We start from the raw sequence: 26,788 nt of genomic DNA, 5'->3' as shown, positions 1-26,788 counted from the left end.
TGTGGAAAGATCGCGTTGTAGAAAGATCACTGGATGCCACCAGGAGGATGAATGGGGGCTGGGGACCAGAGCCAAGACTGGGAGACCAGGGGCGATACAGGCGGGAGAGGAGGCTAGTCCAGGCCAGCTTAGGGGTGTGGGAGGAGGTGGGGCGGAGAGGATGGTGGTGGGTGCAAGGTAAGAGATGACTGCAAACATCAGACAGTTTTTACCTCCCTGGCATTAGCCTTGGGGACTGAGCTGGGTCCCGGGAGGAGGAGAGATGATGTTACATTTAGGAACATGTAGCCTAGCTGAGTGGAGATCATTCATGGACAGATATTCTGGAACTCAGGAGTGCTCTGAGCTCGAGTTAGAGCCAGGGGAAGGCTGGCGCAGAAATGCCACCTCCCCCAGGGAGCCTTCTTGGAATACTTGAGTTCACTTTTAATGAGACTTTAGTGGCTGAGGCTTTGATGATGTGGGGCTTGCTGAGCTCTTCGGACTGTTCCCGGAGCTCTCGCAGAGGGTAGGGTTGTCGGGACATTGCATTGGAAGTGAGAAACTCAGAGCACCAGGAGGAGTGCCGGAGCCAGCAACATTTAGGTCCTGGGGAAAGAAAGCTTGCGGAATGGCTGGAGAGTTCGGAGGAGGAGGGAGATGCTAAAGGCCTGAAGCTAAGTGAACAGCGCCTGTGCTGAAGGAGCCGTGGAGGGCAGACGGGCTCCTGGCTCTGGGCCCTCCCAGCCCAGCCTGTGTCATCTATGGGGCAACCAGGTGAAGAGCACCCCTGGGCTTTGGTTGGCCCAGGTTCTGGGTCATTCTTTGATAACCCAGCTGCAAAGGGTGAATGGCTTAAGGAAAGCCCTTAACTGATTGGCTCCAGGCCATGCACAGTGAGCTGCTGAGCAGTCTCTGAAGCCCAACTCTCCTGAGTCATGGAGTAGACCTCCTTCTGGCCCATCAGATTGTCTGGGAGCTTTGGATAGAGGTCTCTCATGGCAGCCATGAGTACATGGATCTGTGGTGCCAAAGTCTTGGGACAGAGCAGAGTGCAGGAGCACTGGCCTCAGCCCCTCTAGATCTGTGACTCTATGCCCAGGGCTGGGCTTGCCTTTTTGGAAGGCAGGCAGTGGAGGCCTCAGGTGTCCAGTGCTTAGCAGCTGCCTGGAGGTGCCCTGGGCTTTAACAAGGTGTATGCTAATGATAATCACCGCCATATACGGAACCCTTCCTGTGTGCCAGGCGCTTGAATGCATTTGATGTGGCTTGTCTCATTGGATTCCCCACAAAGACCTAAAGAGATGGGTGGGAGGATACTGTACCTATTTACAGATGGGGAAACTGAGGCACAGGACAGGCAGAGAGGCAGGAACTCCTTTGGAGACTCCTGCTTTGCAGAGGCTGTAGGTGCATGAAGATGCTGAGCGTCCGCAGCTGTTTTGAATTGCCACGCTTGCCCCTTCCTGGGCTGCTCTGGGACCAGTGGAGCCTGTCTCTTCCCACCCCAGACTCACTCCCTGCTCTGGTGGCAGCAGTTGCTCCCTCAACTCCTCCTGCTGGCCCTGCTCAGAGCACTGTGGAACCTCAGTGCCAGGCCCATGGTAGCGCACCCCAATCTTGCTGACAGATGTGCCATGGTAGGAGAAGGGCCTGCCAGCTGCTTCTCCTCGCATTTTGAGGAACAGCGCTGAGTGTGGCCACTGAGGCTCCTCCCTAGCAAGTGAGTCCTCCTGCCGCCAACAGGGGGCTGGGAACCATGGACTCAGGGTCTCACGGACAGGACTCCAATTTGCATCTGTGTAAAACAGATAAGAGTGTGGGGTCTATAAAATGCACTGGAGTCAGAGTCTGCTGCTCTCATTGGGACTTGCATAAAATGCCAAGGGGAAGTGTCATGCCTTTTGCCTGGACACTTGGCCCTGAGCCCAAGGGTGAACAGAGGTAGCTCCAGGGCAGGCTGGTTAGGTGGGAGGCCCAGCTAGCTGGGCCAGGGTCCTAGGCTCATCTGTGCGATGGGAAGGACAGGGTAAAAGCAGAGGCCCTCCCTGGATGGAAGTAATGGCTTGGCTGAGATTGGATGAGAAAGTTGTGTGTCTGTCTGAATGGGTGGGACCCTGGGAAGAGGGTCCTCACTGTTCATCAGATCCCCTTTGGGCTGGGAGGCGACCTCACGAGACTGTAGGGCTGGCCTCCCCCAGGCCCTGTGCTGGCCCCTTCTCTTCCAGCAGGGTGTCTGGGGCCTCCCATCCATTCATCCTCCTTCGGTCAACAAACGTGCATTGAGTACCCACTCTGGGCTGTTGACAGATAAATCAGCCACACTGGCAGGGCCTGCCCTGGGGGCACCAAACCGAATCAGCCCCATGCAGTCATCCCCTCGGCTCATCTCCACCTTCAGGTGCTTATGGTCTTGTGGGAAGACGATCCCTCTGCTAGGCTCAAGGGTGGGAGAGATGGGTGGTTCGAGGAAGACCAAGACAGAGAGAAAGCAAAGGTGAGGGCCCTCATCCCTCCTGAGCATGCAGAAGAGTGAACGTTCAAAGGGCCAAGGGGCCTTGCCTGGATCACGGCTGGGCAGTGGACTGTATTTCAGATCCTTGGGTTTGCTTGCCAGAGGGAGCTTTGCCAGGGCACCACAGCTGGCACAGGCCAGAGCCGGGCTACACCTCATCTTCCTCCTCCAGAGCCCAAGTTCTGTCCATCTATCATCTACCCACAGATGCCATGTTCCAGTCCAGCAGGGGAGGGGCTCATCAGCCCCAGCACAGAGTTGGACCCAGGACTTTGAGAATGAGGCAGAGAAGCTAGGACCCTGAGAGGATGGTATTGGCCGACCTTGGAGCCCAGGGTTAGTCGTTTATCCAATCGACCCTTAGTTGTTGCTTCAGGAAAGCACAGTGGTGCATCATACAGACACGGGAGCCTGACAGTGGCTCTGTCACCTCCCAGTTCTGGGACTACGAGCAGATTATTTTAATTTCCCATGTCTCATGAGTTTCGTTATCTGGAAAACGGGCGTACTAGTCCATTCTCACACTGCTATAAAGGTACGACCTGAGACTGGGCAATTTATAAACAAAAGAGGTTTAATTGACTCACGGTTCTGCGTGGCTGAGGAGGCCTCAGGAAACTTACAATCATGGCAGAAGGGGAAGCAAGGCATGTCTTACATGGCGGCAGGAGACAGAGCACGAGTGCAGGGGAACTGCCATTTTGAAACCATTAGATCACAAAAGAACTCCCTCACTATCATGAGAACATGGGGAGAGCATGGGGAAAACTGCCGCCTAAGCCAATCGCCTCCCACCAGGTCCTCCCCTCAACACATGGGGATTACAATTCAAGATGAGATTTGGGTGGGGACACAGAGCCAAACCATATTGATGGGGTAATGAGAGCAGCTGCCTCCTTGGGTGGTGATGAGGAGTAACTGTTCACTGTTTCCGCTTGTAGCAGTGCTGACCTGTGGCAGGTGCTGCAGAAGGGGCAGCTGTCAGCGTGTGTGAGGCACTGGGGCTACCAGGGACACAGACAGGCATGAGCCCTGCCCTTGGGGACTGTAGAGGTGAGCAATAAAGAGAAACAAATCACCCATACTGGCAAATGCAGACTTACACCATGATTAGGTGTCTAGGGTTCCATGTGAGAGGCCCGGGGTGCTCAGAGACCCCATGATAAGAGGATTGATCTGGTCCGGGAGGTGAGGGACACCTTCTCAGAGGACAGCAAGGTTGAACCAAGGTCTGAAGTATAGTGGACAACTAGGCAAAGGGGCTGGAGAAGGCTGGCGAGGGCAATAGGCCTGGCGATTGGTGGTATGATTTTTGGACCTTGTCCAACGAGCAGCTGGCAGACCTGAAAAAGATTTCAGCAGAAGTGACATGACCAGGTGAGGTTTGCAAACATCATTGAGGCCACTTGAGATGCAGAGCTTGGCTGGTGGCCAGCTGGAGGGCTGGAGCTGCCCTGGGGCAGGGTGTTGATGCTGGACCATGGTGGAGTCGGGTGGGATGCAGGTCCTTGTTGCAAATGAGGAGCTCTGGGGCAGAGGTGGGGGACTCCTTCTGGATACGGAAGCTAGTGCTCCCTGCCAGTGCTCCCTGCACTGGTCCATGAGACTCTTAATCCCACTCACGGACAGCCAGCCACCTTGTCTCTGGTCTGGTCCCCTTGGTCTGCAGTGAACTAGCCAGAATGACTATGGCCCTTGGACGCCAGGAAAGGAGAGGGGGTCAGGAGAGGGCAGGCTCCATGGCGCAGGTGGTGCTGGCAGAGCTGCTGTGAGCTTTTCCTTTCCTCTTCTTTTAATGATGCTTCCTTTGGGCCAGGCCCTGTGCAGCGTACTTGAGATCAGAGATGGAGTGTACAGGGGGCTTCCAGCCCAGAATATCCTAATCTTTTGTGATTTAGTCCTCATTTGTCTCAGCCCCTCTCTGGGCCTGAGCCACCCAAGGGAAATGTGCAGAAGTCCAGAAGATGTCAAGAAGAAAGTGAGCTACCTGTAGCGGTCCTGCCCAGTAATAACCTGAGAGCATTTTGAGCAACCCGTGGGCCAGGCCCCTGCCAAGAGCTTTATGTACTTTCAGGGCAGATATTATTACCCCCATTTTATAGATGAGGAAACAGGTCCAAGGTGGCTGAGTAACTTGCCCAGGGTCACATTTCTAGTAAGAGGCAGAGCAAGCATTCAAACCCTCAACTCTCTGACCTCAAGGCAGCAATCTAGCCCTGAGCTCCGTGGCTCTCTGATCTTCCCTGTGTGTGTCACATATGTCAGTGTGGATCCACTTTGCAGTGGCTGGGTGTCTGGCCTTCCTCACTTAACAACCATTGTGAACATTCTCCTGCGTTAGCAACTTGGCATCTATCACCTATGATTTAATGGTTTCAGGGCATTCTATCAACACTAATATCTAATGCTTTATATAACTGATTCCATTTTGTAAAAAGAAAAAAGTTCTATTTTAAATTAATATGCAAGTTATTATTTTGATTAACATTACTATATATAAATCTTAGACTATCTCCAATTATGTCATTAGGATACGTTCATCAAAAATAGAATTGTTAATGTGGACTTAGGAGTCAGTGTGGCTGAGTTTGAATCCTGGCTCTGCAGGGCAGACAAGCCCCAAATTGGGGATTAGCCTGGGAGGGTTCTTGGCTTCACTCAGGAAAGAATTCAAGAGTGAGCTGGTGGTAGAAGAAAACAGCTTTATTAATGTGGCAGGACAGCTCTGTGACTGCTCAGGCAGAGCAGGGCTACACCCTAGGCAGTGTGCTGACAGTAACAGTTCAGAGGGAATTCTGTGTCATACTTATGCCCACCTTTAATTATATGCAGATTAAGAGGTGGAGTATGCAGAAAGTTTTAGAAAAGGGATGGTAACTTCCAGGTCATCAGGCCATTGCCATGGAAAGGGGCAGTAACTTTCAGGTTATTACAATGGTAAACTAACATGGCATACTAGTGGGCATGTCTTATGGAAAGGTGATTCTGCCTCATGCCCATTTTAGCTAGTCCTCAATTTGGTCCAATGTCCAAACCCTGTCTCCAGAGTCAAGTCCTGTCTTCTGCCTCACTACCATTTGCTGGTCATATGACTTGGGGCAAGTTACTTAAAATTTGGAGGGCCTCAGGTTCCACTTCTGTAAAATGGGGATGATCGTAGTTCATACCTCGTAAGATTGTTCTGAGGATTAAACTACGTGTGTGTATCTGCGTGCACATGTGTGTGTATTTATATATGTATATGTGGATAGGTATCAAGTTATAGACCAAGATATATTTGTGTATACATATACATGCATATATACACATATATACAAATGATTTATAGTATGTCTTACACATAAGAGACATATAAGTGCTTAGCTGTTATTTAATTAGCAGTTGCCTTCTAGAAAGGTTAAACTGATGTATGCTGCTGCTAGCATTGAAGGAAGATATTTTAAAAAGAAGATAACTTCTTATCATTTACACTTCATTGATCATCTACGAGATGAATGTTTTTCTTAAATCTCTTTTCCATTTGTACTTCACCACTTATGAATTGGTTTATTTTGGGAGGTTGGTATGTTACCATTTGTTATTGGCTTGTAAACATTATTTTGAGGTTATTAAGGCTTTGTCCACCTTACAAATATTTTCTAGCTTATTGTTTGCATCTTAAGAGTATTCATGATTTTCACAAATGGAAATGTTATCTTTTTAAAAAAATAATATGTCAGATAATCTTTGGAGGGCTCTACTGATCTGTAAAATCTGTGGTTCTTTATTTTGCTTCAATATATAGAATTTTTCCCCCCATTTTAAGATCAGATAGGTATTCAATTATATTCCTTGTCATTTCTTAATATCATTTGTACTCTTAAAAATTTTAAACCTTCTGGAATTTGTCTAAAAGTGGGTGGTGGAAATGAAGTTGGACTCCAACATTGTTTTTCCTCTAATAGCCATTCGTTGAACAATCTTTCCTCCACTGGCTGCTCTTGATAGACAAGAGTCTAATACAAGCCATTGTGTTATGTTTCCTTGTTTATGTATTTTTATGCTAGTAAAATACCAATTATATGACATTTACTATCTCTATACTATGTATTCTCCTTCTCTTCATTTGAAATATTTCTGGCCATTTATTCTGTCAGATGAACCTATGCCTATCTTAATAATTTCCTTAAAAAACGCTTGGGATTTTTACTGGAATTGCAATTAAATACATATATTTTGTGAAGAATTAACATCTTTAAAATATTACATTTTTCTATCTAAAAACATGGCATGTCTTCCCATTTGGTTGAATTCTAGTAAACTTTAATGGTTTTTATTACATAAGCCCTGAACATTTCTTATTAGGTTTATACTTAGAAATTTTATATTTTTGTTGCTGTCATGAATGGAATATTCTCCCCATCACATTTTCTAAATAGCCCTCATCTGTTGAAAATAACTACTGATTTTTGTCTATTTTTTAACTTTTTGTATTTAATTTATAATCATCCCATTCTGAATCATCTTATTAATTCTGTTAGTATTTCAGTTGGTTCTCCTGGATTTTATAGATAGGCATTCATATTGTTTGTAGAGAAGAACATGCTGTTGTCTCATTTTCCTCAAAGGTTAGTGGTTCTTATTTATTTGTCTTGCTTTATTGCATTGGCCAGAACTTCTAGTCCCATGAAAACAGTAATAGTGATAGTGGGAGGCCCGTGAAAATTCAGAGAAAGTTCTGGGGCTGGAGCCAGATTTGACCCATTCCTAGCCCTCCCATTGTCTCTTGAGACTCTGTTCACTCATTTACTCATATGTGAAATATTTTGTGATGACTTCTCTGGGCCAGGCTCTGGGCTGGATACAGAGACCAAGGATGACTTATACAGGGGGCTTCCAGCCCAGAATTTCTCAATATTTATTTATTTATTTGTTTGTTTGATACAGGGTCTTTCTCTGCCATCCAGGCTGGAGTGCAGTGGCACTGTCATAGCTCACTGCAGCCCCAACCTCCTGGACTCCAGCAATCCTCCCACCCAGCCTCCCAAGTAGCTGGAACTACAGGTGTGCACCACCACACCCAGCTAAATTTTTTTGCTTTCGTAGAGACAGGGTCTCACTTTGTTGCCCAGGCTGGTCTAGAACTCCAGGGCTCAAGTGGTCCTCCTGCCTTGGCTTCTTAAAGTGTTGGGATTACAGGCATGAGCCACCATTCCTGGCCAGAATTTCCAAATCTTTTGTGATTTATTCCTCCTTTTTTTGGCCCCTCTCTGGGCCTCAGCCACCTGAGCCTTCTGATCTATTTCCCAACCCTACATACAGGAAAGGAGTTCACCATAGTTCCCATTCCTGCTGTGTTCTTGGCACTTTAAGGCTCCCACCTGTCTTCTAGTACCACCTGGCTCTGTTAACTAATCCAGGCAGAGTCTGCCATTTCGCATACAGAGAGGGAAAGTGGCTTGCTCACGGTCACACAGGCTCTGTCAAGGTCACACAGGCTCATTGGCTGGAGAGCTGGTCTGGGAGACTCTTGTTTCTGTGAAGGTGTAAATGGTTAGTTACACTTTGTATATTACTTATATTTCTTATTGGAAGATTGGCAGGAGTCTGGCTGGGAAGACATACTATTGTCTCATTTTCCTCAAAGATTAGTGGTTCCATGTGCTCCATCCCAGAAGTCATACCTTCACCTGCCTGGGGGTACCTCGAGCATCCCTTGAGCTTCAACTTCGTCTGGCTCCTCCTTGTCCTTCTCCAGCCTCAACTTAGCTGTAACTCCCTTCAGGGATTTACCCTCAGTCTCTCCAACCTCTTCCCAACATCTTCCTGTCCTCCACTTACCACTGGATTGTAATTTTTCATCTGTAGTATATCAAAATGTAAAGAGTTCACGCTCTGGAACCAGACTGCAAAAATCTAAATCTCACTTTCTTTTTTTTAAATTTTAAGTTCTGGGGTACATGTGCAGGAGGTGCCAGTTTATTACATAGGTATATGTGTGCCACGGTGGTTTGCTGCACCCATCAACCCGTCACCTAGTTATTAAGCATGGCATGCATTAGCTGTTTTTCCTGATGCTCTCCCTCCCTTGACTTCCCCACTGCTGACAGGCCCCAGTGTGTGTTGTTCCCTCTGAATGCATCCATGTGTTCTCATTGGTCAGCTCCCACGTATGAGTGGGAACATGCAGTGTTTGGTTATCTCTTCTTGTGTTAGTTTGACGAGGATGATGGCTTCTAGCTGCATCCATGTCCCTGCAAAAGACATGATCTCATTCTTTTCTATGGCTGCATAGTATTCCACAGTGTATATTACCACATGTTCTTTATCTGGCTTATCATTGATTGGCATTTAGGTTGATTCCGTGCCTTTGCTATTGTTAATAGTGCTGCAATGAATATGCACGTGCATGTATCTTTGTCATAGAATGACTAAATCCCACTTTCTAATTGTATGACCTTGGACGAGTGAGTTATTCCTGCTGTGCCTTAGCTTCCTCTTCTGTAAAAGGGGGATAGTCATCGTTGCCACCTTATGAATTTGAAGGATTAAATGAGTGAATATGTGTCCAGGGCTTAGAAGAGCCCTCAGTAAATATTAACGCTCATTATCATCACCAGTCTCTCTGGTTTGTCCCTCATGGACATGAGTGTGTCTGTTCCCCACCATGGCATTCCCTGACTACTTCTTTTTTTTTTCTTTTGAGACAGAGTCTTGCTCTGTCGCCCAGGCTGGATGGAGTACAGTGATGTGATCTCGGCTCACTGTAACCTCCACCTCCTGGGTTCAGGCAATTCTCCTGTCTCAGCCTCCTGAGTAGCTGGGACTATAGGCACCCACCATTACACCTGACTAATTTTTTGTATTTTTAGTAGAGACAGGGTTTCACTGTGTTAGCCAGGATGGTCTCGATCTCCTGACCTTGTGATCTGCCTGCCTTGGCCTCCCAAAGTGCTGGGATTACAGGCGTGAGCCACCATGTCTGGCCCAACATTCCCTGTCTTCTGTTCATCTTGATACTTGGCTTATAGTATCTGTAATCGTGCGTGTCACATGCGGCAGGGATTGCATTCCAAGCACTGTGCTGGCTGCTGAGAATGCAGAGAGAAATCCAGAAATAAAATTAACTAAAATGTCCTGGGTAAAGACCTTGGGCAAGAGAACAGGTCTGTCCCATGTCATCATTTTGGGTCTCCATTTCCTTTTTTTGTAAGATGACAGAATAGGATACATGAACACCCACCCCTGAAAGCTGCTTACGCCCAGCTTCTCTATCAGCTGCAGATCGAGGTGGGCACAGGGTGGCTGAGGAGGAGCTGCTGTCCTTTTTTGGCCATTGGAATCCTCGGTAGCCCTGGGCCTGGCCTTGTACCGTGGACATAAAAGGCATTGAGCTGGGCTTCTGAACAGCCCAGGGTGGGAGGGTGTCTGGGAAGAGCAACTGCAGTGCAAGGTGAATCCCAGAGGTGAGGTTCTGCAGAAGATATGGCCTGGAGGGGCCCAGGTGGACAGAGTTAGGGTTCTAGGGACCTTGAGCCTGGGGTAGCTGGGGAAGGGGGAGTGTGGGAGAAGCACCCAGGCCTCCCATTTGCAAGTGGGGCTTTGAAGTCAGACCTAGCCTGGGGACAGACTCAGCCTTTGTCTCTTCCCTGCCAGGGAAGGCCAGCCTAGGGTGGGACTTGGCTTCTCTGAAACTTCGTTCTTCCCTGGAACAAATGGGTGCTATGAGGACTAAAGGAGTTGGTGCACACAGTGGGCCTAGCTCAGTGTCTGCATATAGTAGGTGAGCAGCAAAAGCCCATTCCTTTCCCTCTTGGAGGCACTTTTTAGTTCAGAATGCAGTGATTTCTGGTGGAGGGTGACCAAGTCAGGATTTGGAACATCTGAGCTCTGATGAAGAAAAGAACCGAGCGGGAGTTAATTAAAGCTGCCCAAACCCTTTCACATGTGTCATGGCTATTATCCCCCTGGCTTCTCGCCTGGAGACCTGGAAAGCTGGCGTGTGTTTGTGTGTGTACGAGCATGTGTATGGGCGTGTGTGTGGGCAGGTGTGTGTTGAGCACGTGTGTGGTCCCCAGTTTAAAGGTGAGGAAGCTGGGACTTGGGAAGGTGCTATGACTTGCCTGAGGTCCTGCTGTGAGTCTGGCAGGTCCAGGACTTTACTCCAGAACTTCGGACTCTGGGTCCAGCTGAGGCAGGGAGGGGAGAGGGCCCAAGATGGGATAGGGATGGGGACAAGAATTTGAAGCTCTTAGAAGGTGACACAGGGTAGACCAACTTTCTCTTTCCTGAGTCATATGATCTTGTTTGGACAAAGGAGAGGAGCATAACCAGGAGCACCCCATGAGAGACGCGGCTGGTGAACCTGTGAGCCCTTTTCCTGAGCCCTGTGCTCTTAGCAGCCAGGATCAGGGCGACAGGGACTGTCCCCTATGCTAGGCACAAAGAGTGCTTGCCTCTGACTAGGGACTCATTGCTTGTCAGTTTCTCCTCAAGTTACTGCCTATTCTAACTCAGCAGGAGCCAGGGCACCCCAGAACACAGATCTAGGGGTCACCAGTCAGGGTTCTAATCTTAGCTCTGCCAATGCTTCATCTTGAGGCCTTAGACAGTCCCTTTCCTTCTCCTGGCCTCAGTTTCCCCAAATATATTATGGGAATAATAATGCTTCCCTTGCCCCACTAGATTGTGGGAATCTAGTGAGGTGAGGGTTGGTACCAGCTATGAAGTGGCTGTTCGTGCACTGAACCTCAGGTAGTTAGAGACCAATGAGATGGAGATCGACGTTCTGGAAAATCAAAAAGCATTGGCATGCCTCTTGGACATACCTCTCAGAAACTCCTGAGAGCCCAGGGGAACAAGCCAGGAGATGGTCCTGGCCACGTGCACCGGCAGAGACGGGTCCCCTGGAGGATGGGCCCAGAGCTCTAAAAGTAGGATGTGGAGGATGCGTTCTAGCTGTGAACCGAAGCATGTTTGTGGTGTGGCTAATGATGTTTGGAGCATGGGTTTCTAGGTGAGGGTGACTGCCTGAGCAGGAGCCTGGTGGCAGGACAGTGCGGGACGTGGCTGGGGAGTGGGCTGTGGTTTGAGGGTAGAGCAGAGGGACCCTGCCTGTGGGTTTGCCTGTTGTAAAGAAAGCATAGTGTAGACAGGGTGCTCGGACGTGTTGGATTACAGAAGACTTGGGATAGCAGAAGGAGGAATTTGGACTTTGTCACCATGCAGTCAGCGGGGCGCTGTGGAAGGTGTTAGAGGAGGGGAGTGGTGAAATTGGAGAAGACCCTCTGGAGGGGTGTGAGTGGGAGGATGGATAGGAAGGCATTTAAGCAAGGGAGCAAGGCTTTGAGCAGAGTTTGTGGGGAGACAGGCATCCTCTCTAGATGACTTGGTGGCCAAGAGGAATTGTTTTTCTTTCAGGGACAGAAAGGGGACCCAGGGCTCTCACCAGGAAAGGCCCATGATGGGGCAAAGGTAGGTTTCCAGGGACCCCAGTCCCCAGGGAAGAGGGGAGTGGGCAATAGTGAAATCGCCACACTCTGCAGCGAGCTGTCCTGGCTGAGGCCAAGCATGGCAAAGGCAGGGGGGTGGGAACATCTGGAAGGGTCAGGGTGTGGTTTGGTTTTGTTCCTTGAAGTCCTTCAGCCTCTCCCAGCAGCAAAGCCACCCAAGGTTATTTCCAGCACCTCCTTTCCAGGGTACAGCCAACAAAACTGACAAAAGATTTTGCCTATGGACACACCCTTGGTGAATGTTCTTTTGCCTAATGTCCTGCATGGCTTTCTGCAAGGCCTGCTAGGTGACCCTGGGCATCCAGAAGTTTCTTGGTAGCACATGGCCAGGAAGCTTCCAGCAGACACTCAAAGCCTCCCCTGAGGTTAACTGCAGCAGACAGGTCTGTGGATTTCTAGGAGGCTAGAGATTCAGGGCTCCTAACTCTGAAAGGCTGTGAAACCAGGTTTGCCTGCAGAAGGGAAAACACTTTGGCCAAAGGCCTTCATCCGTCTCTGAAGGATCTACCCCGTAAACTGAGCAAGGGGCTTGGAGAGAGTGCTGGACAGATGGGAAGAGGGGAGCCCAGAACTCCAAGTGAGATTGTCCAGTGTGTCAATCTTCCAGCCATACACACCCTGGAAGCAAAGCCCAGGTCTGCCTGGCTTCCTTCCGGACACAGCCCCAGAGCCATCCTGATGGACTGAACACTGCTTCTCAGCCAGCCTCCTGTGCTTAGGCACCAAGAACTGGCTGCTTTCTTTGATTTCCCCAAGACACGGGTGGCTTATTGCTTCACATCCTCACTGCTAGGTGTTTTCTCTTAGCCCATATTTACTGGGTGACTCCGGGTCCCAGGAGAGTGTTCCCATACACTACCATTTGATCCTCATCATAACCTCATGAGCCAGGACAGATGGGCCCAGCTTGTAGATGGGAAAACGGAGGCTCCAGGCAGGGGTGGCTTGCTGGCGGTCAGGCAGCTGGTAAGTGGCAAAATGGGATTGGCACCCAGGAGCCCAGGCTTCTCTCCTGCTGCGGTGTGGCCTGCTCTCAGGTCCTGGGGTGGTGGCAGAAATGCCCCCTGCTTGGCCAGTGGCAGGCCCAGCAATGGGAAGGTGTCCCAGGACTGCGGGGAGAGCTGGCTGATTGGTATGGGACTGGTAAGCCACATGTCTTCTGGAGCACAGTTTTTAAACCTGGTTTTAGTATCAGAACCCATTCTTCAAGTGGTGTCTGCTGCTGAAGGCCAATATATAAAATAGATCAGATGGAGCTGCTGAGTTGAGTGGGGAGGGGTTCCGGGTACAGCACCCGCTCTTCTGCTCTCACTTTGCTGAGAAGCCCCCAAGTCTCCTCTGAGCCTCTAGTTCTCTGTGAATCTCATTTGGAAACAAGCAGCCATTGGCAGTTACAATTCCAGTTTGTAGACTGTAGCAGAGTGTCTCTACTCCGTTTTCCTGCCTCACCTCCCCTGTCCATGTCTTACAGGGCGACATGGGCTTGCCCGGGCTCTCTGGGAATCCAGGACCTCCAGGACGAAAGGTACTGTTTGGTTTGGATGCTATGCCTTGCGCTGTGGGCCTCCTAGCAAGCCAGGTCTTCAGGCAGGAGAGCGGTGGGCCCACCTGCCTCTCCCCAGCCCCAGCCCAGCTCCCCCGGGGACAGGGCGCATGGGTGGGAAGTGAGAGAGCTTTCCAAGGGCTGTGCCTGTTGGGGATGGGGAATACCCCGGCTTGCAGTGGGTGCCTCTTGGCACGGTTAATGAGGTAGCTTGTTAAGAAGTGTCATTGGTTTGCTGTGCTTCCTTTTGGGGACCCAGCTGCTCCCAGGGAGGCCACCTTCAAGAAAACTTGTGGTGGTGGTGTACCCTGTGCCAGCCCCTGCTCCGCCGCCCCCTGGCTGAGTGGCCTTGGGCCTGTGAGTCCCATCTCTGCCCCTTGGCCTCCTCCTACATGAGATGGAAACAGTGATCACCGTCTCTGACCCTGCACAGTCTGGGGCTGTGTGACCAGGAGCAAGGCCTGGAGCAGAGAAATGGAGGGAGTGGACCCTGGAGTCAGCTGGACCTGGGTCCTACTCCCCCTTCTGCCATTTCCTGGTTGGGTGACCTGGGGCAAATTAGCCAGCGCTGGGTTTAATATTCAGCTCTCGTTAGTGCCCTGCAGGGGAAGGGGAGTGCTCTGGAGAGGCCTGGGTTCTCTGTGCCTTCCTGGCTGTTGCTACGTCTCCCCCATCCCATCCTTGCTTCAGCCATGCTCTGGGAGTTACCTGTCCGAGCACCCATGCGGGGAAAAGGCTGCCATTTCCTAGTAGGGGGTCTCTAGCTTCCAGTGCCCCTGGATTTCTCTGACTCCTCCAGCCTGTGTCTCCCGTCCTTCAAGACTCTATTCTAGTTGTGCCTACTCCAGGGAGCGCTCCTGGAGCACCCAGCTTCAGGCCATGAGGCTCCTCTCTGCTCAAGGACACTTAAACTGTCCTGGCTTAGTTATTCTAGCCACCAGTCATGCCTCACCACCCAGGGTGTGCAAATCTGGTCTGCTGCTCTCCCTACTGAGCCTTACATGAAGCCCTTGCATTGCAGGTATTCAGGAAATAGGGGGCAGGCAATGCAGGCTAAGGGTCAACTGCCTTTTCCAAGAAAATCCCCTGCTGCTGATGGGTTGTCTGGTAGATCCATCAGCCTACCACTGTGTCTTAAGTTTCTTCCTTGGCTCCCAGCTGTGGCCACAGCTGTCCTCTCTCTAGGCCATCTGGCTCTCATCTGGACAGCTGGGGTATCTCTCAGCTCCATCCTGTTCTTGCTTTGAGAGCCCCATGACACAGGAGGCCTGGAAGGGCCTTGTTCCCCCATTCCCTCCCGCACCTTCCATGGGCAGAGCAGGCCGTACCTTCACTCTGAGAGGCCCGCCCTGGAGGCAGTGGCTGTGAACCAGGAGACATGGTCTTTTCCGGCTCAAAGAACACAGAAGGACTGGCTCTCCCCACTTGCTTCCCCTCTGGGCTCTAGCGATTTCTGATGGATGAGGTGCCAGTGGAAAAGGCTCCGTCCGGCCCCAGCTCATAAAGCGGCCTGTGGTGGTCTTGTCCTGCATGGGGGTGGCGGCCCAGCAGAGGTGGCAGGAGGTGGGGAAACCAGACTGGAACCAGCTCCTGCCTAGGGTTCCAAGGCTCCTCGCATTGAGCAGGTGTCCAGAAGAACCCCCAATCAAGAGGAGCCAGCTCACCTGAGCAGGGAGAGGCAGCTTCTCTAAGTTAAGCAAGAGGCTCTGTGCAGCTGGATGACTATTTGGCAAAGCCATTTGCTCCGAGTCCCCTCTGGCCCTGGCCTAGACATGCACAGAAGAGTTTGGTCTGCGGCAGGCTGGCGTCACCCACTTACAGAGGTTGCTGGGTGAAGCGTCGGGGAGCTCAGGTCCCGAGGCAGAGACCCCTGACCAGTGGTGGGGAGCAGAGAAGAGAACCACTGCACTGCCATGGGCAATGTGCCTGAGGCCACCACGGTAGGCAGTCTCTCCTGTCACACACAGTCTTTGGTGACAACAGCAGCCACTTGGCTCTGATCCTGTAGCGTAGCTTTTCTGCATTATTTTTTGTGAGAAGCCTTGTGGGGAGAAGGGAGGTGAGTGGATAAGACTTAAAGTCAGGCCGGGTGTGGTGGCTCACGCCTATAATCCCAGCACTTTGGGAAGCCAAGGTGGGTGGATCACGAGGTCAGGAGATTGAGGCCATCCTGGCTAACACAGTGAAACCCCATCTCTACTAAATATACAAAAAATTAGTCAGGCGTGGTGGCACGTGCCTGTAATCCCAGCTACTTGGGAGGCTGAGGCAGGAAAATCACTTGAACCCGAGAGGCAGAGGATATAGTGAACTGAGATCATGCCACTGATCTCTAGCCTGGACAACAGAGTGAGATTCCATCTCACCAAAAAAAAAAAAAAAAAATAAAAAAAAAAAAAAAAAAAAAGAGATAAAGTCAGTTTCCTCTTCGTGCTCACCAGCACATTGAATTTTTGTCTCATTCTGAAGCAACACTGATAATCCTATTTATTCATTTGTTTAACAAGAATTAGTGAATCCCTAGAATGTGCCCGCCACTGAGCTGAATGGACAAAAATCCCTGCCCTGGATCCTTATGGGGGTGGGGGTGGGGAGACAGGAGACAAAAACAAAAACGGTAAAAATAAAAGGTATGCTGTAAGACAGAACGGGCTGTGGAGAAAAATCAGCAAGAGAAAGGGAGTTTTGGTTGGAGGGTGCAGTCTACGGCAGTGGCTTCCAGCTGGGGATCTGGGACCCCATCGTGGTGATTCTGGCTCAGTTGGTCTGAGTGGGACTCAGGCCTCAGTAGCTCTAAAAGGCCTCCAGGTGATTCCACGTGCAGCCAAGAGTGAGAGGCACCAACGTTTTGGAAATACCTTCCATGGGTCTCTAAGCTGCAGGGCTGGGATTTGAACCCAGATCTTCTGACCCTCAGGCCCTTTCTGGGTCACCACAGGGCTGATTCAGTTTCTCAAACAAGAGAGTTTCCATCCAGTAAAAAAGAGGCTGCGTGCCTCAGAAGGTTTGTTTCTCTGCCACTGCCTGAGATGCAGGTGGAAGGACTTTGCTGGGCCAGTTCCTAAGGTGGGGAAGACCCGCAAACCAGGTCACATAGACCTGGATGGAATCCGTGCTATGCCCCTCTCCTGCTGTGTGAGTGTGGGCAAGTCAACTCACCTTGCTGGGCCTCAGCTGAGTCATGAGGTGGTTGGGAGGATTAAATGAGATGTAATATCCCCAGCACGCAGCATCGGGCTGGCGCATGGCAGGCACTTTGCATGTGTTTGTGGAATGAATGAATGAATGATCATGAAGAGAAGCATCTGAAGAAGGATTTGTGCTTCCATCTGCTAGCACCAGTCACTGCTAGTTTCCAGTTAACCGCCCTCCGGTAGCCAAGAAGGCTGCCAGAACCCCATTTGCACCTCCCATGCTCCCTCTCATCCAACCCTCCTGCCTTCTTCCCTGTAGACCAGTAGTTCTCAACCAGGGGTGGCTTTGCCCCCCAGGGAGGAGTTGGCAATGTCTGGAGATATTTTTGGCCATTACAACTGGGAGGGAGGTGCTACTAACTTCTAATGAGTAGAAGCCAGAGATACTGCTAAAGCTCCTGCAATGCACGAGATCGCCCCTCCCTCCCATACACATACACAAGATGTGTCCAGCCCAGCGTGTCAAGGCTGAGAAACCCTGGACCCATCCAATCCCATGTGCCCTGGGCCTTCCTGCCTCCCTGCCCCCTGCTGTGTAGAAACCCTGGCCCCATCCAATCCCGTGTGCCCTGGGCCTTCCTGCTTTCCTGTGTTTGCTTCTGCTGTGCCTCACCAGGCCTCTCCTCCACACTCATCCTCATATGCCTGCCCCTTGGCTCTGTTCTCAGAGAAGAATAGCATCTTCTCCAAGGGTACTCCCCAGCACCTCCAGGCAGAGGTCATGCCTCCCTTCTCTGACCATTTGGCCTCCCTTCTCAGTCTCCCTGGGCTAGTGGGCAACCCACTAGTGTCGACACATTGCTTAGATTGGACAGAGGACAGAACCCAACCCATCTTTCCTTCCCCATGGGGGCTTAACACAGTGCTGGCCACATTCAACTCCCTCCCTCCCTCCCTCGTCACCTCTGGCAAGCGTCACAGATGGATCTTTCCGGCCATGCCCTGACACAGCCCCCGAATCTCTCTTACCGTACTGCCCCAGATAGACCTCACACACGGGACAAAACTGGCACTCAGGCTGAAACCTGACTTGCTTCTCTCCAGCCTGACTTCCCCCCGGCTCCCTCCTGTTGCCCCCACCCTTCCCCCTAGCAGAAATGCTGCCCGCATTGGCTATTATCTGTGGGAAGCTGTCATAAAATGGGAGAGCACAGGGGTCATCTGGAAGCATTTCTGGGGAAATGTGATTGAGGTTGCCTTAGACAATCCCCTGCCCTTCTGCAGAACTCCCAGTTCTGCCTGAGTGTGGCACCCCTAATTCCGTAGAGGTCCTCCTGAGAAACGTCTCCAGGCCCCCCTGCTTCTGCAGCCCATTCCCACTACCCCATCCCGTGTCTCCTGTCCAAGCCCCACCCCTCCCCCAGGCCTCAGTTTACAATGCCGTCTCCTCTGGCTTAATCTACATTCTTCCAGCACTTGCTGCCTCTCCTTCATTCTATGCATTTAATGCCCTCTTCTAGAAGGTAGAGAATTTTTCTGTTCATCAATGTGTCTCTAGTACCTAACACAGGGTCTTGGTAATTGCTGGGTCTCAGTAAACATTTGCTGGATGAATGAATAACTGGACGAATGAATGATCCATACAGAAAATACACCTTCCTGCCCAGAGCAATCTCACGTATCCACAGAACAGAGTTTGGTGTCAGACACCTGGCCTGTGCCATGATGGACTGTGCTTTTAGGCAAGCCACAGATTTCAGAATCCTGCCTTTTCTGAGCCCACAGGACACTTGGAGAGGCCAGCTGGAGAAACTGAGGCCCAGAGAGGCGCCTTGTCCAGCATCCCATAATAAGACCCTCTACTCCAGGCATGTGTTTCTCACTCTTTGATTCTTTCTGTCCCGCTGATGGCTCAGTCTGCAGTGTGGGCTGCCCAGGTGGTAGGGAAGTCCAGCAGAGAGATTCGTGGAGAGCTAAGCAAGGTGGGTGAGTTTCATCTCAATAACTGTAAGGCGAGCTGAGGCCTCGCACAGGCCGAGGTGGAACCTGGGTGGACAGCCGATGTCTGAGTACATAGTGGTCCCTAGGACCCCCGGGCAAGGACCAGGACCCCTCCCCTCCCTGCCTAAAGCCCAAAAAGCAGCCCAGCCAGACGGGGAGACGGTCTGTAGCAACAGTGAGGTGATGTCTGGTTTCTCCTTGCGCATTGTAAGCAATGATTAATCTGGCTCCCAAACCAAAATATAGACCAAGTTCTATTATAAACATAGGTCCTGTGGAGACCCGCCTGCTGGGCAGCCAGAGGCCCCTTGCAGACAGCACGGTCCCTGGAGCTCCCCGAAACATTCCCTCTCCCTTAGTGCCAGTCAGGCATCATAAACTGGGAAATCACTGTCCATGGGTCCACCTTGCGGTCGGCATCCGCCCCGTAATTGCCGGGGCACTGCAGAAGATAATGGTTTAGATTCTTACAGGTCTGGGGCCCTGTCATTTGGAGCTATTTGCTGGCCCCAGCTTGGTAAACATTGTTAAGATGCTTCCAGGGAATGTAAGCACCTCCCGCCTCCTACCCCCAACCTGGGCTATGCTCTCTGCTGCTCCTGGCCATCCAGGAGAAACTGGGGTGTTCATGCCAATGTTCAAGGCCCTTCAGGGTCCCTTGATCAAGAGAGACCTAGAAATTGTATACCCCAGTGGGTCTGGAGTCCCAGGGAAAAATGCTGGCTTGGCCATAACTTGCCGGGTAACTTTAGACAAGTCCCTTCCCCTCTCTGAGCTTTAGTTTCTCAGTCCATCCAATGAGAAAGGAGGTTGTCAAACTAATGGTTTAGGTCCCTTTTAATGCAGATACTCCAGGGTTTCATGACTGACCTCCGCCTGAATAACGCTGCAATGACGTGAGAGCTTTCGTCCCAGTGAGGTGGGGGATCTCTCCTTGAGTGGCTTTGTGGCTCTTCCAGGGAGGCCTTGGGCCTCAATGAGCATGTCTCATCCCATGTTTTTTGATGGCTAAGGATATGGGATTGAGTCACAGGCCTGGCGCTGCCCCTAGAAGGCTGTGTGGGCTCAGCAAAGTCTCTTTACCTCTCTGAACATTAGTTTCCTCAACTGGCAAATGTGTATGGTAATTCCTGCCTCCCGGGGGAGATTGCAAGGAGTCCATGAACTGTTATGTGAAGGCTTCGGTGCTGAGCCAGGCAGAGGGCTGTCCACCGTGCATGCCGGATGATCACTCACTTCCTTTTAGCTGCACCCTGACTAAAAGGGTTTACTTGAAATCTCCTTGGATTTCACTGGAGAAATGCCTCTGCTTCCTTTGTAGGGAGGTGTGGGAGCTGAAGAATTGGTTTTCAGCAGGGTTCTTGTGGCTGCAGATGAAGCCACGGGAGCTGGTGATGGCCAAGGGCCCCCTGGACTCTACATTGTAGTTATCTTGGAGGGTCCTTGCCCTGTTACTCCATTGGATCTTTGCAGGCAGGCAGAGGATGGCAGAGTGAGCTTCAGAGAGGATAATTACCCATACGGAGTCACACAGCCCAGAGTGCAAGGCTCCGTACAGCTCTTCACTAGGAAAAGGCTTCGCTTGTTCTTCCTCATCTGCAAGCTCCAGGTGGAAAAATGATGATCACGGCTGTTAGTTCCTTTATGTCACGCTACCTCCCTACTCAAAGCACTTCTGTGGTTTTGCATCTATCAACTCCAGCGCGTCCTGACCTCCTGCTTCTCCGACCACCCCATCCTTCACCCTCTTGCTCGTTCTATTCCAGCCATGCAGGCCTGGCTGTGTTCCCTCCAAGCCAGTCAATTGCGTTCTTGCCTCAGGGCCTTTGCACTTGCTGTCTCCTTGGCCTGCAATGCCCTCCTCCGGGGAGCCCGCCCTGTGTTAATCCCATTCCTCTCCTCAGAGCAGCCCTCCTGGATCCCACCCCCTATTCTCCACCCCTCCCCAGCGTGGCCATTCTCTGTCTATAACTTTACTTCCTTTTCTTCACAGCACTGCTCACTGCTAGACATTATCTCTCTGTTTTTGAAAAGATGTTATTTTAATTGTGGTTAAAAAGCATATAACATAAAATTACCATCTTAACCATTTTTGAGTTTACAGTTTAATAGCATTAGGTGCATTCACATTGTTGTACAACCAATCTCCAGAAATGTTTCATCTTGCAAAACTGAAACTGCAACCATCAAACAACTCCCCATCCCTCTCTCCTTTCGGCCCAGATGTGATTTTTATGTGTACTCTGTTTTCAGACCTCCTTAATTAGAATGTAAACTCCTTTAGGGCAAAAGACGTTGTCTGTCTCATTCTTCCTGTGCCTAGAAGGGCGCTGGAGCATGAAAACTCAGTAAATGTTTATCAAATGAATGAATGAAAAATGAAGATTATGATAACAGCAGCTAACCTTTACAGGGCCCTTGAATCCAGTGCCAAATACAGTGCTAAGCACTTTGCACGCTTTCTATCCTGCAATCCCTGCTCCAACTTTGTATATCCATTTTATAATTGAGGAAGACGAGATTCTCAGAGGTGACGTCATTGGCTCTGGGCCACCCAGCCAACCAGTGAGTAGGACAGCACTGGAATCCAGATGGGTCTGAAACAAGAGGTTGTATCACTCTGCCAGCAAGCTGCTGGCTGCGGCCTATGCCCCGTGTGCCCTCTGGGGAAAAGAGCACACACCCCAGCTAGAAGCACCTCACCCAGCCTTCTTGCATCAATCTCCATAGGCCCCTGGATCTGAGATAGAATCATGTCACTGAGGGTCTTGAGACATGAATAGGTGCAAAAGGAATGCTCGTAAACCCTCCAGACCTCTTAGATCACACTGACTCTGCTGTTTATAATTAAGAGTCCCCACTTCCTGGGGGCTGATGGGGGTTGCTGAGTGTGTGTGCCTGTGTGTGTTTGTGTATGTGCATGGAGCTGTACACGCCTGGGGATGTTTGCAGAGTTCCCATTTTGGCCTCAGATGCCAGAAGGATCTGGTAGCGAGTGGGTGCCTGTGGCTTGTTAGCAATGGGACTCAGGGCAAGTGTCTTCCGTTGGGTGAGACTCAGTGTTCTCTTCTGTGAAATGGAGATGATAGTCACCCCCTCTAGCTCGTCTGACTGTTGTAAGGTGTAGATAAAGTCATCTGTTGCCCATGTAGTCCTGGGTAAACGGCAGCGCATAGAGAGGGTCTGCAGGTATGAGCGGGCTCGCACACGTGTGTGCATGCTAAAGTCTTAACATGTATCTCGAGTCTTGTGTGTATATGTTAGACTCTGGAGAAGTCTTCAGACTCGGAGGTTCTAAAACATCAGAGCTGAAGGGGACTCAGAGTTCTAATTCCGTTATCTGAAGTTCAGAGAAGGGTAGTGACTCACCCAAAGATGCACAGTAAGTTAGAGACAGCATCTAAACCAGCACCGAAACTAATCCCTGTGTACAATGGAAGCCCCCCAGCTGATGGAAGCTGGAAGTCTGGGGTTTCCTTTGGAGACCTCCTTACTTTTATGAAATGGCTCAGGTGCTGCCTGAAAGTACACACTGGGCTTGGTTCTTTCAACCTAGAGGCCTGGCCTGGCCATCAGGACAGAGGGTCAAGGCTGGTACTAGGGTGTTGCCAGAGTCTTTCTCATCACTATCTGGGTGGCCTATTCTTCCCTGGAATAGGAGCTGGGGGCAGTGGAAGAAGGGAAACAGCTCTTTGGGTTAATGTATGTGGTCAAGGCGTATGATGGGGGGTTTATGAGAAGGGGCAGGTCCTGAGAGGGGAGGGATCCCAGCATCGCGTGGTGGCTCAGCACATTCTAGACCTCGAGTCCGATTGAGTCCACTCCTCCATTGGCAAAGCCTATCCCTGAGAGACGGTCTCTCCTTCTCTCTCTATTCAGAAGGAATGGCTGCAATACGCCATTTCTTGGTCATAGTTGTTCTGTCCCAGTTCCGTCCACCAACTCTGTTAAGGCAGTGAATGACCCCCATGATGTCCTCTGGCCTAAGAACCACGAGGAGCAGAGAGAAACCCTTAGGAATCTGCGAAGCCTCACATGGTGTCTGCATCTGTCTGGGGAACGTTTGCTGAGTGCACACGCCATCCCCAACGCAGTACTAGGGTGCTGAACAGGGCAGGCTAGGCAGTTGGACCCTTGTGATTTCCAGGCCCAGAGGTGTCCTCCCTGCCTGATGCAGCTTCTTCCCCCCACAGGGACACAAGGGCTATCCTGGACCGGCAGGGCATCCTGGAGAACAGGTGAGGGCCTCGGCCTCAGCCCTGCCCTGCCCGCTGTCCCTCCCAGCCCTACCTGTCTCTGGCCCCTTCCCTAGATCCAGCGCTGTGCGTCAGCCCCAGAGCCAGGCTGTTCTGCCTCTCACCCTGCTGGGGCCCCCATCCCACTCCAGCCCACCCCACCTCTCTCACCCAGCCACATTTGCCTGAAAGAGCCAGAGTCCATGCCGGCCTGATGTTGGCATGAACCGTGCAACTCTGGTTGGAGCCGTGAATGGCTGGCCTGTTCCGGGCGATGTTAGGGGATATTATACATGCCGCCACGGGGTTTGCAGGAATTTGGGCTGGTCTGGCCCAAGTCAAACAGCAGCCTTGCCAGCATGGGAGAACCAGCCAGGCCTCCTCAGTGATTTCTTATTCCTGGGCTGCAAGCAGAGGGGGTTTTGTCCCTCAGAGCTGGTCGGACCGGTTTCACAGAGGGGTGGGCTTGGGGGCCCTCCCCTTCCTCCCCTTCCATCTCACATTCCTGCCCCTCTCTGTTCATTGTCAGCCCCGGGCCCCCACCATCCCCCAGACCCAGGGCAGGGTCTTTCCTTTCCTTATGTTTCTCTCTGTTATTTTGCAGGGGCAGCCAGGACCTGAGGGCAGCCCAGGGGCCAAAGGTTACCCTGGCAGGCAGGTGCAGTATATGGCTTCTGGAAGCTTCTGTGGCCATGCTGATATGGAGATGGCCACAGGTGCCCCGAGGCAGAGGGAGGCGATGGGCTAGGGGCCAAGGAGCTGCATATGCTGGGTCGACCCTAAGAAGGGGGCTGTCCAGGGCGCTGGACCAAGGAAGCCTCTCTTTGCAGGCACAGGACAAGGCTGCATAGTGGTCTGGTTCTATGGCACTGGGGCTCCAGAGGCTCCTCCCATGTAGTTTCCCTCCTACCCACCAGCTACCTCCCTGGGATCCTGGGGCTGTAGGGTTCAGGCCAAAGACTGTTGATCTAACCCCACCCCATTCTACAAAGAGAGCAGCAGAGGCCCCAAAGAGGCGGGACGTGCCCCAAGATTGGCAGCAGGTGGAGCGTCTCCATATGTCCTTGCCCCTCTGTGTTTTGTGTTTCAGGGGTTACCTGGACCGGTAGGAGATCCCGGCCCCAAAGGCAGCAGGGTAAGTGGTTCCCGGCCGGTGCCACACGGGTGGGGTTCTAGGTGAGCATCACCTGTCTCCAGTGGACTTGGTGGGAGGTCAGAGCTGTAAGGAGAGCCAAGGTCCTCCCACCTGAGCGCTCCTGGAGAACAGAGGGGCAGCAGGAGGGCTGGGTGATGGGAGACCCTTGAGCCAGGTAAGCCGGCTCGGTTCCCATGGCCTAGAAGTCTGGGCATGGCTCTGCTGGGGGTTTGGCCACAGTCCAGCTCGTGCTTGCTGCGTCTCCTGGCTCATCCCAAGTTCTAAGGGAGCCAGTTGGGGCTACTTGAATTGCTTGTCATCGAATCTTCAGAGGCCTCCCTCCTGCTCCCATCTGAGGGCTGGCTGAGGGGAACCACTGTTTTTGGAGGGTGCCTGCTGTGTGAATGCTGCCCAAGCCCGCAACCTGGTGGAGCTTCCAGATCCCCCTTTCCTTCAAGACCCCCATGGAGCAGAGCCTGAGTAACTATCAGCCTCAGTTTGCTTACCTTACAATGGGCATGATGTCCATTTGTACCTCTAGCTTGGGTATGCGGACACCAGTGACTTGACAGCTCAGGAGGGGGCTACCCGATGGGGCTCCCATGGGGGTTGTGGGGAGATGGAGAAGGGTCTGGGTGGACGAATGGGGGTCAATGGAGTTGGGAAGACGAAGAGCTGATGTGGTGGAATCCTCTCTTCTACGTACAAAGAACCTGGGTTCAAGGCGAGGTTATTTTCTCTGGATAGCCCCGGCTTACACTGCATGCCTCAGGTGGGTCTGGGATGAGGACCCAGGTGTTCTGAGGCCTGGACTTGCTGCTTCTCAAAGAATACTCAGCAAGAAGGTCACACAGTCCTCAGTCAGGACAGGTCATGTAGCCTTTGCTCCTGAGCCAAAGCTATTTCCATTTTGGCAGGAGGGAGAGGACAGAATGGCTGCAGTCTCAGCCTTAATCCCTGCAGCAGACTGGTGGCTGGTGGGAGAGGGGGCGGGTAGGTGCATTCCCCAGGAGGTGACTGTGACAGGCAGGGCCTGCAGAGGCTCCTCCCTGGATGCCGGGTCTCTCTTCCTTCATTCTGCTGCTCCCATGGGCTGTGGCCCCAGAGAGGCCCCCTAAGCCCAGGGAGAAAGGTCTTCTCAGCCCAGCTCCCATCCTGATCTCCTGACCTGCCAGGACAGGGCATGTTAATAACATCTGCGGTTGCTTGACTTGCCTGCCAGGCTGGTGGTATCTCAAAGCCACAGAGGAGGAGAGGACAGGTCTGGCCCCAGCACTCCTGTTTCTTAAAGACCACACAGGCCTGGGCACCCTGGATGAGCAGTGGGTCACTCAAGCTGTCCTTCCAACCCTGCCACCACCAGGCTTATATTTATGAAGTAGGCAGAGGGCAGGCTTTGGAATCTGGATGACCGGCTTTGAGACCTGCCCTGCCACTGGCTGGCTGTGGGACCATGGGCAAGTCACTGGGCCTCCCTGAGCCAATTATTTTCTCGCCTGTAAATGTGGGAGATAAGCCCTATTTGGAAGGGTCAGTAAATGGCACTCTTTCAGATTATGGATATTAATCATGCTGGATGCCAGCAAGGAGGCTCAGTGGCCTCTTGGCCTTCCAGGGAAGGAGAGATGGTTGTGAGCCTCCATTGGTTGCTTGTTTGAGGGGAGGCAGAATGCAGAGTGGGTACAAACCCAAGCCAGGAGTGAGGCTTGAATTTGAATACCAGCTCTACCACATTCCAGCTGTGTGGCCCTAGGCCAGTCACTTCACCTCTCTGGGCCTAAATGGTCTCACTTTACAGGAGGCTGGGTAATAATACTTCCTCGGGCCAGGCACAGTGGCTCAGGTCTGTAATCCCAGCACTTTGGGAGGCCTAGGCGGGCAGATCACCTGAGGCCAGGAGTTCGGGACCAGCTTGATCAACATGGCGAAACCCTGTCTCTACCAAAGTAAATACAAAAATTAGCTGGGCGTGGTGGCACATGCCTGTAATCAGCTATTTGGGAGGCTGAGGCAGGAGAATCGCTTGAACCTGGGAAGCGGAGATTGCAATAGGCCAAGATCGTACCACTGTACTCCAGCCAGGGTGACAGAGCAAGGCTCTTTCTATAAAATATATTTAAAAAATACTTCCTTGGGGTGTGGTAAGGATGGAATGAATGCTTTAATGCAAGCAAAGCACTGATAGCAGGCCTGGCATATCGCTGGCACTCAATAAACATCAGCTTTTGTTAGAGTTCTTGTTACATCAATCCACAGAGTGGCATGCGGTTAGTGGTAGAAGCCCCGGGCTGGGTCACTGCCCTTAAGAAGTTTCCAGGCTAATGAGAACATGAAGCGTGAACACAAATAAATGAAGATACAAGGGAGAAAGTGGAGAAGGTTGCTACTGAGGTGTAAAAATGGCATTCCGGCTGGGGGTGTCAGGGATGCTTGCCCAAGGAGAGCTCCTGAGAGCTGGGCTTTGAAGGATTTGGCTCAGAAGTCATGAGGGGTGGGAAGGGCATGCCTGCTAAAGGGGACAGAGTGAGGAAAGGCTGGCAGGAGGAAATGAGATGCATCCTAGGGAAGAACCCCAAAATGGTGATGAGCCTGGAGGCAGCGGGACCTCGGTAACCCTTGAACTGATTAGAAATTCCCAAAGAAAATTCGCAGTTCCATCACTGACTAGGTGTGTTGCTTTATCTACAGAGCCTCAGTTTCCTTATCTGTCCAGTGAGGGTGATGACAGTCTGGGGGTCCTTGTGAGAGTCTAATG

The 26,788-nt window shown here is 51.5% G+C and overlaps 1 protein-coding gene across 1 annotated transcript in view; it reads left to right on the top strand.

The window, feature by feature from the left end:
• The window catches only part of COL27A1 (collagen type XXVII alpha 1 chain), a 157,880-nt gene that overhangs the window by 26,971 nt on the left and 104,121 nt on the right, over nucleotides 1–26,788 (top strand). The window contains exons 9-13 of the mRNA XM_037739202.1: nucleotides 11,894–11,947; nucleotides 13,457–13,510; nucleotides 22,857–22,901; nucleotides 23,503–23,556; nucleotides 23,989–24,033. Of these exons, the coding sequence (XP_037595130.1) occupies nucleotides 11,894–11,947; nucleotides 13,457–13,510; nucleotides 22,857–22,901; nucleotides 23,503–23,556; nucleotides 23,989–24,033 (252 nt within the window). The remainder of the gene's footprint in view (nucleotides 1–11,893; nucleotides 11,948–13,456; nucleotides 13,511–22,856; nucleotides 22,902–23,502; nucleotides 23,557–23,988; nucleotides 24,034–26,788) is intronic.

The sequence above is a fragment of the Cebus imitator genome, unplaced genomic scaffold, assembly GCF_001604975.1.
Source record: "Cebus imitator isolate Cc_AM_T3 unplaced genomic scaffold, Cebus_imitator-1.0 Scaffold64, whole genome shotgun sequence".
Classification (NCBI taxonomy): domain Eukaryota; kingdom Metazoa; phylum Chordata; class Mammalia; order Primates; family Cebidae; genus Cebus; species Cebus imitator.
This window is presented reverse-complemented; position numbering and strand designations above follow the sequence as displayed.